The sequence below is a fragment of the Echinops telfairi genome, unplaced genomic scaffold, assembly GCF_000313985.2.
Source record: "Echinops telfairi isolate 266 unplaced genomic scaffold, ASM31398v2 ScPeMD7_7;HRSCAF=31, whole genome shotgun sequence".
Classification (NCBI taxonomy): domain Eukaryota; kingdom Metazoa; phylum Chordata; class Mammalia; order Afrosoricida; family Tenrecidae; genus Echinops; species Echinops telfairi.
Genome location: NW_022103904.1, coordinates 4170562 through 4181816, shown reverse-complemented (window position 1 = coordinate 4181816; position 11255 = coordinate 4170562). Strand labels below are relative to the sequence as shown.

The following is an 11255-nucleotide window of genomic DNA, read 5'->3' as shown; positions in this document are numbered from 1 at the left end:
TTTACACGCCCTGTGGTTGAGTCTGTTGAGATTCCTTACCGAGTTCTTAAAATGCTCAAGGTAGCATCTTCTTCTTTTCTCCCAAATCTTGGGCTCCGTCTTGTCTTTGAAGGCTCTACTTAATTCTGCCTTCCTCACATAACCTTCGGCCTCCAGCATGTTATATCAGGGCAAGGACTGCCAAGCAAAGCAGCTATGTTTACATATCATTGCACATTTTAAATATCACCCTCATGACAGTGCATCCTATGAGTAGTTGTTCAGTCAAAGTATATGGCTCAAAGGTGGAAAGAAATGGTATATGCCAGACAAAGATAAATATCGACTCCAATTGCTATCCTTTCCTTTGCTACTTTGGGTGAAACGGAAATTCATGGAGGAAAACCTGCAGTCTGCAGACTCTGATCTAGTTCAGGCGTCTTTGTATGTGGTGAGACAGAAGGAAGCCCAGAGGCGATGTGTGCCATAGATAGACCTCTACCGTTCTTGCTTTTGAAAACACTGGGATGGAAAGTGAAACCAGTGCTGTCTCTCGCTGATCTCACAGGTTCAATGAGAGGCTGGTTTCATTTTAATTTTATTGCTGAAGTGAGAAATCATTTTCAGTTTACCTCTAGCATAGCATGGCCATAGATAACAATTGTGTGGAGACTAATAGTTTTATTGCCAAAGGTTTTCTTATGGAACCATTCATTGCTTGTCAATTCTAAGCGAATCACACAAGTAGATTGTGTTCATTATACCTGCTCAAGTAGGCTTATTTCTACAGGTAGATGTAAATTACAACTGGTGACCAATCTGTCCACCAAGCTATTCATGTGACATTTCTGCATGTCTCATATTTCATCTTGGGCTGAATTAACTTCAGTTTGCTTGTGTTGAATGCTTTCTAGACAAGGAAAGGGCCTCCTGTCCCACCTCTGCCTAAAGTCACCCCAACAAAGGAGCTCCAGCAAGAGAACATCATCAATTTCTTCGAAGACAACTTTGTTCCAGAAATAAGCGTGACGACACCTTCCCAGGTAAGCACCTGTCTGCAGCGGAGGTGCCCGTGAGGGTGCTACGGGAGACTTCCCAGGGGCAGCTCTCCCATGGCCAACATTGGAGCCATAGTATGTCAATTGCCATTTAAGTTTGTTTGAATTACCTGGTATATTTAAAAATACAGTGTATTTAAAAATAACAAGGGCTTCAAAAAGTTCATGAAAAAATGAAATTGAAAGATGGTGGAGTTTTTCCACAGGCTTTTTATTCCCCTTCAAACTCTTAGATATGACAATGTTTTGCTGCTTTTTATAAGGTTTTCAGCAGCTAATTACTCAAAGGAGGATAGCCCATTCCTTCTTCTTAGTCTGTTCTTAGGCTGGAAGCTCTGCTGAGACCTGTTCCCTTTGGGTGGCCCTGGTAGTATTTGAAATATCAAAACCAGAGCTTCCAGCAACATCAAAGCCACCACAGGATGACAAGCTGACAGGCACGTGGTGCGCTCGAACATCCTAATTGTGAGGCTGGCACCCAATGGGGCAGCGTCTCGTTCTGTTGCACACAGGGTCACTCTGAACCAAACGGACTCACAGCATCTAACTACAACATATACCCTTCATAGCTTTAAAATCTTCCTGTAGAATTGCATGAGCTGGAATCAACTCAGTGGCAGGGAGTGAGCTGAAATTGGAAAAATACTGAACAGTGTAAAATGAAGAATTTTAATAGAGGCAGTTCCTGGGTTAAGTACATCTGATTTATAAACAGTTCCTATTTATCCTATTTATGTTGGATAAATTTGCCTTCCTTTTGATCTGGCTGAGCCAAAGCCTACTATAACAAATTATTCTTCCTAATCACTTTCATTTGCTATCCCTTCAGCTGTTAAATCATCAAAAAGGCATGAGCCTCTTTTCTCACTAAAAACTAAGAGGAAAACCAAACCCACTGACATCTAGTTAATTTCAGCTTTGGTTGACCCAGTATAGAGTGTCACTGGTTGCAAGTCTTTTAGGAATAGAAAACCTCCTGTTTCTCCTGTGAAGCTATTGCTGGGTTTGAACCATTGACCTGTGGTTAGTAGCTCAGTGCCTAGCCTATAGCATCACCAGGGCTCATTTTTCCTTTTTGAGCTAAAGCAAAGGCCAAATAAGCACCTGGTTCAACATAGCTACGCATTCTTAAAAACACAGTTAATAATAGATCATATTTTTAACCTAGCAACTGCCCTAATCGTGCAAATGATACCAGTCTGATATAATCATTTAAGTATCTTGGTCTATTAAAAATTTTTTTTCTAGGTATATAAATAAATTTTTGTTTTGTATGCTTGGATTTTAAAATTATATCTCTGAAGCATTTTCATTCCATGTTATTTCTTTGGCAATATGTATAGCTATATTGCATATCTATATTTAACCCCAGTATTCTATTGAATGGATGAACCATTCATCACTTACATACCATCCACTGATCATTGGACACATTGCTTCCAGTTGTTATTTCACCACCACTCATTGAGCAGATTTATATAGGAATTGATGTTCACACCTTCTGTTATCCTTTCTCTATGCATTCATTATAGGGTAGTTTAAGACAGAAAACAGTTCTTGGTTATTTGATTCCTACTCATGCAGACTTCATGTCTGGCAGGAAGAATTACACTCTCATGGGTTTTCAATGGCTATAATAAAAATAAGAACAAACTCACTGCCAGAGTGTCGATTCTGATTCATGTGGACCCCAGTGGGCGGTATAGAGCTGTCCCTTTGGGTTTCCAAGATTATACCTCTTCAAAGGAGTAGAAAGCCTCATCTGTCTCCTGCAGAATATCTGATGGTTTAGAACTACTGACCTTGGGTCAATAGCGTACCATGTAACCACTGCACCACCAAGGCTCATTATGATTACTGGGATAGAGACTGCCAGGCCTTTCTTTCAAGATGTTCTACATGGATTTGAATCTCCAACCTCTCAGTTAGCAGCTAAACACATAACTTCAGTTTATTCCCCCCAGAAAAGTAGGAGAATGAAATGAAGTGAATTTCCGGATGGCCTTTCCTTTCCATAACGTCATTCCTATTTACACGATTCAGCAAATGGAAAAGCGACAGCTCCCACTGCTTTGGGAGGCACTTAGGAGTTCTGGTGGCGTAGTGGATTACGTGGTGTTCTGCCAACTTCAAGGTCAGAAGCTTAGGAGAAAAATGAAGTTTTCTTCTTCTGTAAATATTTTGTTGTTGTTGTTGTTGTTGTTAGGTGCCCTTGAGCTGGTTCCACTTCATAGTGGCCCCTCTACAGCAGGACAAAACATTTCCCTGTCCTGTGCCATGCTCTCAGCTGTCCCTTTGGTTGAGCCCATTGAGGCCATTGTTGCCACCGTGTCAGCGCCGCTCGTCGAGGGCCCTCCTCTTTTTAGCTGCCCCTCTCCTGCGCCAAACACGATGTGCTTATCCAGGGACTGGTCTCTCCTGACAGCATGTCCAGAGGACGTGAGATGGAGTCTTGCCGTCCTGGCCTCTGAGAAGCATTCTGACTGTACTTCTTCCAAAACACATTTGTTTGTCCTCCTAGCAGTCCGTGTTGCTTTCAGGATTCTTCACCTATGCCAAAATTCTAATGCATCAATTCTTCTTCAGTCTTACTTAGTCAATGCCCCACTTTCACATGTGCATGGTGAAATTGAAAATACATCACTTGGGTCAGGTCCTCAAAGTAATATTTTTGATTTTCCACACTTTTAGCTTTAAAGCCTCAGAAATCCATAGGGGTAGTTCTGCTTTGTCCCACACGGTCACTGTGAGTTGGAATCAACTTGATGGCAGTAAGCATTTTTTTGGTCTGTAAGCCCCACTCACACCTCACTCTGGGGACCCTACAGAATTGTATCTGTAACAGAAGAGGGAAACTCTCTCATGGCCTCAGCTCCGAGCTGCCTGGATGCCATTTAAGCCACATCTTTGTTTTTTGAAACACTCCTCTTGTCAACAGTCAAGCCAAAGACATTTCCCACCCCTCTTCTCAGGGTCAGAAATAGTATTTTTATTTATTTTAAAGAATTGTTAATGCATCACTGTTATGATGAATATATCAATAACAAAACTATGGTTAATATCAATTATCATGTTATATTGGCAGTGTATCAATATCATTGATTGATAATGTGTCAAGGGGCTTATAAAATAAAAACCCTGGTGCATTGCAGCCACAAGGTGTGATTAGTCTATTATTTTTGAGAGCATTTATCAAGAAGCACAAAGCTTTTAGCTGTTGCTTTTCCTCTCCTGTTACCTGCATGAAATGCTGTATTTAACTAACTGGCGGGGCTTCGATTGTGATTAACAGCTTCTTTTGAAGAGGCATGTTTGCCAGTTGTGTTGAAGTGAAATTACTTATGGCCCTTCTATGCATTTCTCCATAACTTCCACCAAATCATTGGGTGGGACCATGCAGATAAGGCGTAGAGGACTCTAACTTGGCGCTTTGTCGGTTTTGCCACTCCCCTGGCTGTAAGAATAAAGCATCTCAGAAGCAGAAAGAATAAAACCTTAGGACCGTCAAGGAAGCAGAGTCACAGCGAAGCACGTTGGACCTCTGCGTGCAGTGACTGAGATAGTAGTGGTCACGTGGAGCCCAGAAGTCAAGGCAAGAAGACCTTGAGACAGAGCCGAGGACCAGCACCAAGCCCATGAGACTGTAACGCACAGCAGCTGGGCGGTTGCCAGGCCCAGGAGGCAGAGGCCAAGGGAACACATGGCTGTAGGGCTGAGAACCAGGGGGAGAGTCTGAGAGTAAGAGGAGAAGCGTTGGCGGTTCTCAGCCTTCCTCATGCCGCGACCCGTTCATACAGTTCCTCATGTTGTGGTGACCCCCAACCATAAAATTATTTTCATTGCTACTTCATCACTGTCATTTTGCTACTTTTATGAATTGGGCGACCCCTGTGAAAGGGTCATTCAACCCCCAAAGGGGTCGCGACCCACAGGTTGAGAATCACTGCTGTAGACCAATGACTTTTAATGTTTTGTGATGCTGGTTGTGATAATCTGTTAAGGTCTGTAATAAACCCCGTAATTGTGAGTGTGGTCTGGGAGTTCTGTGTGGCCATTGCAATGAATTCTCTAGCCCAGCAGAGAAGTAGAGTTCTGTGGAAAGGAGAGTTGGTGTCAGAATAGGGCAAAGAAAACTGGTGCGGGGAAGGGGCATACTAACTTCTGCCTCATGGCACTTAGCCTTGGGCTGGTGTGAAGACAGAGTTTCCTTCCCCATACTGAAGCTGAAAAGGTAAGATGTGACTCCCATCCATGCCACTTTTGCACCAATGTACATTGTATAGATAAATTATAGGTCTCAGCCAAGGCTTTTATTTGATCCCTTGCTGAGAATTTTCATTTCCACCCCAGATATACTGAAGCTGAGTTTGACAACTTAACAGGATACCCAGGAGATTTATTTAGATTATTTATGTATGCATAAGCATCACCCGAGGATTTGTTAAAATGTGAATTCTGATTCAGTATATCTGGAGTGGAAATGCAAATCCTTCACAAGGAGTTGAACCAGAATAAACCAGTTGGAAGGCCTGGTTGGGCTACCTTGGATACTGCCAATGATAACCTTCCTGGAGTCAAAGGATCTGAACCTATCCCCACCTCACCGCAGTCTGCTTATTTTCCTGACCGCAGACCTGAGCAATTTACTTTTCAGTGTGCCGTCCATCTGCCCGCTACCACCCAGCTTGATTTTCCTTTTGCTACATCAACTCTCAAATAGAGCGTGGTTTGCAGTGATCATGTGCTTCAACTCTCAATTAGAGAGTGGTTTGCAGTGGTCATGTGCTTACCCAGAATGTTGTCAACTGGGTCCTCCACGAACACCCTCTCGATTCCATCTCAAAGAACTTGCTCACCTGGGTGCTGGGTGGACTTAACTAAGAGCATTTATATTGAATAGATGAGGCAACTGAAGTAAAGAAAACATGACCCATAAATGAGGTCGGAAGCAAGGACCATGTTCACGATGCCCTTTCTCTTAAAATGTCTTTATTTGAAGTTTGCTGGTTCACAGATATGAGTACTTCCTGTGGTAGTGATAGGGAGGCGGGGAGAGAAAGCCCTTCTAAAAGTCATGAATGCTAGGAGAGCCTCTAAGTACTTCTACAAGCATTGCTTTAGCAGGTCTTGTTGAGTGAGGGTAGTGAGGTAGAGAGGACATGTGTTGAAAGACACAAACGTTTCCAGCTGTGGCTTCCGTGCAGCGCTGAGAGACTCCACTTGGCCCAGCATGGCTAGTGTTGGATGCGGGTCTCAGAAGAGGAGAAAATGCACTCTCCACCATTGCCTCTACATACTTACTGGTGCAGTGCAAGGCTGAAGGCTCAGCTTTACCTAGGACGTCCCAGAGAAAGGCTTGGTGCTTTCTGGCTGAGAAATCAGCCATTGGAGTTCTCTGCACATGAGTTAGAATTCACTTGATGCCAACAGGCTTTCAGCAACAGGGGCATGTGAGGGACTTCATTTGACTTGTCAAGGGACACTTCACTTTGTTGTGCTTTGCCTTATTCTACTTCACTAATGTTGCACTTCTGGCAAATTAAAAATTGTAGCACCCTGAATTGAGCAAATATATCACATCAGTTTTCCAGTAACATGTGCCCACTTCATGCCTCTGTGTCACATGTTGGCAATTCTCACAGAATTTCCAGCTTTTTCATAATGGTATCACACATTGAGTAGACTACAATATAGTGCAAACACAACCTTCTTATGCACCGGGAAACCAAAAGGTCCATATCATTAATGCAGTATTTGCTTTGTTGCAACAGTCGGGAACCAGCCCTCAGTATCGCTGAGGTATGCCTGTATTGACTTAATTTGGTGAAAAGGCAGGCAGGGGTTTCTGTCTCTTATCAATCTGAGAAACAATGTGGGTCTAGTAGCCAGACCACAGTGCTTCATTCGAAGTACTGCATTTTTGACTACATAACAATTCACTCATGTCAAGAAAGGACCTGAAGCGAGTATTTGCTTCATTCAGCCGTCTTTCTAGCTTACTGGGTGATGTGACCTTGTAGTGTTTAAAATATCCATAGCGTTTTAAAATACATGCTGCTGCTTGTGTGCATGCACGTGTATGTGTGTGTGCACGTGTGTGTGTGTGTGTGGGGGTGTTGTGTGAAAATTTACAAAGCATATTCATTTCCCACTCAATGGTTTACACATACCTTGTTTTGTGACAGGAATGGCAGTCCCCTCGACCACTCTTCCCATGTCTTCCCTGGGTTCCCATTTCCAGCCTTCCCTGCCCCTTCCTGTCTTCTGAGCTTCGTTTTTAGACCGGTGCTTTTCCTTGGTCTCCTGTGATTGACCACACTGAGAAATCCTTCTTCCCTTGTGGGTTACTCCCTTTACAGGCCTGGCTGTTGTTTGGTGAAAGTTGATCCCTGCGGGTGGCTTCGTTTTCAGGCTTGAAAGGTGTCTAAGGCTACGGTTTCATGGCTTCAACCAGTTCCATCAGTATGTGTCTGGTCTTTCTGTGGTCCAGAATCTTGTTCTACAGTTGTTTCCTCCCATTCTGTTCTGCACTTTCCAGTGTGGTCCTGATCAATAATGACCACCATCTAGTTCTGGTCTCAGGCATGTGGCTCAACAGTCCTTTTGACTATAAGTTTCCTTGAATTTTTTATTGTCTTCAGTCTTTGTACCATATAAGAAGAAACCAATAATCGCATCTTCAGGGGTCACTTGCAAGCTTTTAAAACCTTCATTGTTACTTATTAAAATAGTATGTAGAACATTGTCATTGTGGAATATATTATGCCAATTGACCTTGCCCTCCGAGACAGTAAACCAGAACTCCAAGCTCGTTGTGTTACTCTCCCAGGGAGGTTGGTTATGTATGGCTCTGAGGTTTTCAGAGGTTTGTTCCCTGTATGCACAAAAACACCCTTAGACTTATTACATCACACACGTATACAAATGCTTATCAAGAAATATACTTTACTTAACCTATATATGCTCCTGGGTATACTTCCATTTGCTTTCCCACCTCTGTGTATCTTTCATGTCTACCTGGGCATTTCGCATAGATGTTGTTTGTTATTACCATAATTGCAGTATCGTGTTGTTGTCTGTTACTCTTGTGCGTTTCCAGTGATTGGCTGTGCCATCAGTCATATTGAGCTGCCCTCTCCCTGATTGGATATTTCCTTTTCCTTCACACCCTTTAGGGTGCATCTACTGTCTAGTTAGTGATTTGTCCTCCCTTCCATTTCTGTCGATTTGGTTCCTACTAGAACGACCCTGTGCGACAGAGTAGAACAATGACCAGGCTTGCCGTTCTCACAGTTATGCTTGAGCCCATTGTGCGGCCACGGTGTAAAGCCATCTCCTGGAAGGGCTTCCTCTTCTTTGCCGCCCTTATATTTTACCAAGGATGATGTCCATCCCCAAGGAGGGTCTCACCTGATCACGTATCCAAAGTACAGAGTCTCAGCATCATTGCTTCTAAAGAGAAACATGGTTGCATTTCTTCCAAGATCAATTTTGCTTGCCCTTCTGGAAGTCCATGGTACTTTCAATATTCTTTGCCAGTACTATAATTCAAATTTGTCAATTGTTTTTCATAAAACTGGTATTTTATTGATTGTTTTGAGGTTCAGTACAGGGACATTATGAACAATTTTTACACAATTCTTTTTTTTTTAAATCACTTTATTGGGGGCTTTTACAGCTCTGATACCAATTCATACATTAATTGTATCAAGCATATTTGTCCATATGTTGCCATCATTATTTTATAAACACTTACTTTCTATTTGAACCTTTGGTATCAGCTTCTCCTTTTGTTCCCCCTCTCCTCTCCCACCCTGGTGACCCCTTGGTAAATTATAAATTATTATTATTTTCATATCTCACACTGACCGCTGTCTCCTTTCAACCCCATGGTTTCTGCTGTTCATCCCCCTGGGGCAGTAGTTTATGTGTCAATCATTACTATTTGTTCCCCTTTCCTCCCATCCTCCCCCCACCTTATCCCTATCCTCCTGGTATTGCTACTCCCCTTTTTGGTCCTGAGGGGTTTATTTGACTTGGATTCTATGTGTTGTGAGCTCTTACCTGTACCAGTGTACATGCTCCAATCTAGCCAGAACTGAAAGGCAGGACTGGGGTCATGATGGTAAGGGGTGAGGAAGCCTCAAAGAACCAGAGGAATATTGTGTGTTTTATCTGTGCTATACGGCACCCTGGTTGACTCATCCCTTCCTTGTGAGCCTTCTGTAAGGGGGGTCCCATTGTTGACAGATGGGTTTCTGGTCTCTGCTCTGACAGCAATATGTTTTTTTGTTTGTTTGTTTGGGGTCTTAGATGCCTGTTACCTGATTCCATGGATACCTCATAATCACACAGGCTGGTGTGCTTCTTCCATGTGGACTTTATTGCTTCAGAGCTAGATGGCCACTTGTTTAACTTCAGACAGTATATCTTTTGATAGCCAGGCATCATCAGCTTTCTTCACCATATTTACTTATGCACCCGCTTTGTCTTCACAGATCATGCTGGGATCATGCATGAGCATCACAGAATGTCAGATTGTTAGAATAAACTGTTCTTGCATTGAGGGAGGGCTTGAGCAGAGGCCCAAAGTCCATCTACTACCCCAGTGTATTGAGATAAAATTCAGGGAAGAGGCCAATACCTCTATTTTAATGAATTAATATATTTACATATGTACACACCTATGTTTATACCTCTACCCAAAGCTTTGCTTCCTAGATCTTTCCTTTGTTTCCTTTTGCTGTCCTCCTTTCCCACCATCATGCTCACCCTCTTCTGCCTCTTAGTAATTCCTCTCAGCTAGATCCCTCTTGCTCTACCACCACCAGGATCTCTATGTCCTCCTCATTGTTGATTTTAATTCCCTAGTTGTTCACCTATCTCTGGTGTTATTTGCTTACTGCTCCCTTCCCCTGCCTTCCCCTCCCACCAAGTCCCTCCAGAACTATTGGTCCTGTTATTTTCTCCTCTGGCTTGCTTCCCATGCCTATTTTGTATAGGTAGGCAAACCAACAATAACAAAGACAAAACAAAAAGAAAGCAAAAATTAAATAAGAGAGAAAATAAATAAATAGTGAAAAAGTATACATAATTCTAGGTCTGTCTACTGATCTTTATGACTATCTCCCCACTGGTCCTGGGGTATTCCGGGAACTACCCCTCCTAGCCTAAGGTCTATTTTGGGGCTCCTCATGGGCTTTGTGGCTTGCTTTTGCTCCCGTTGCTGAGCTGATATCTTCCCTTCTTGGTTCGCCCCACTGTGGGGGTGGTCAGATGAGACTCACTCCCTGCTGTATACACAATTCTTAATGCAAGTTCCAAAATTCTAAAATCTCATGTAGTTATATTTTTTTATAAATTCCAAGATTTATAAGGCAAATTTTCCTTAAGAGGCTACCATTATCTTCAGTGGTTCATGTACTATTACATCCTAAGCTCCACTAATTCACAATTTAGTGTTACAAACACTACACACTCAAATATTCAACCTTTCACAGCACCTAACAAAGTTATAAGGAAAACTGGACTACCACAACCAAGGTGTTATAAAATTCTGACAAGAAAGCCATGATAAGAAAATGGTTTTCAGACATAGTTCTACTAAAAATTAATATATAAACAGAATTTAAAATGTTCAAGTTATATACATGCGTGATGATGACTCCAAGTTGCCATTAAGTGTGGTTTGTATTGTTGTTGTTGTGAGGTGCCGTGAGTCAGTTCTAACCCATAGTGACCCTAAGCACAACAGAACCAGACACTGCCAGGCCCTGTGCCATCCTCACAGTGGTTCCTATGCCTGAGCCCATTGCTGCAGCCCCTGTGTCCATCCCTCTCCTGAGGGCCTTCTTCCTTGTCACTGCCCCTCTACTTTACCAAGCATGCTGTTCTCTCTAGTGACTGAGTCTTCTTAATAACATATCCAAACTATGTAAGATGACACCTCACCATCCTTGTCTCTCAGCGTATGCTAGACTGCGTCTGGCCATACTTTTTCCAAGACCACTCAGTTTGTTCTGTTAGCAGTCCATGGTACTTTCAATATTCTTCTCCAGCACCACAGTTGAAATGCATCCATTCTTCTAAGGTCTTCTTTATTCAGTGTCCAACTTTCTTTTTTCTTTTTTTTAACATTTTATTAGGGGCTCATACAACTGTTATCCCAATCCATACACACATCAATTGTGTAAAGCGCATTTGTACATCATTTCTCAA

General features: G+C 42.6%; 1 protein-coding gene across 1 annotated transcript in view; it reads left to right on the top strand.

Annotated features, from left to right (window-relative positions):
- AMPH (amphiphysin) overlaps window positions 1–11255 on the top strand; it is a 147718-nt gene that overhangs the window by 78656 nt on the left and 57807 nt on the right. Inside the window, exon 11 of the mRNA XM_045286282.1 lies at window positions 894–1022. Coding sequence (XP_045142217.1) covers window positions 894–1022 — 129 coding nt within the window. The remainder of the gene's footprint in view (window positions 1–893; window positions 1023–11255) is intronic.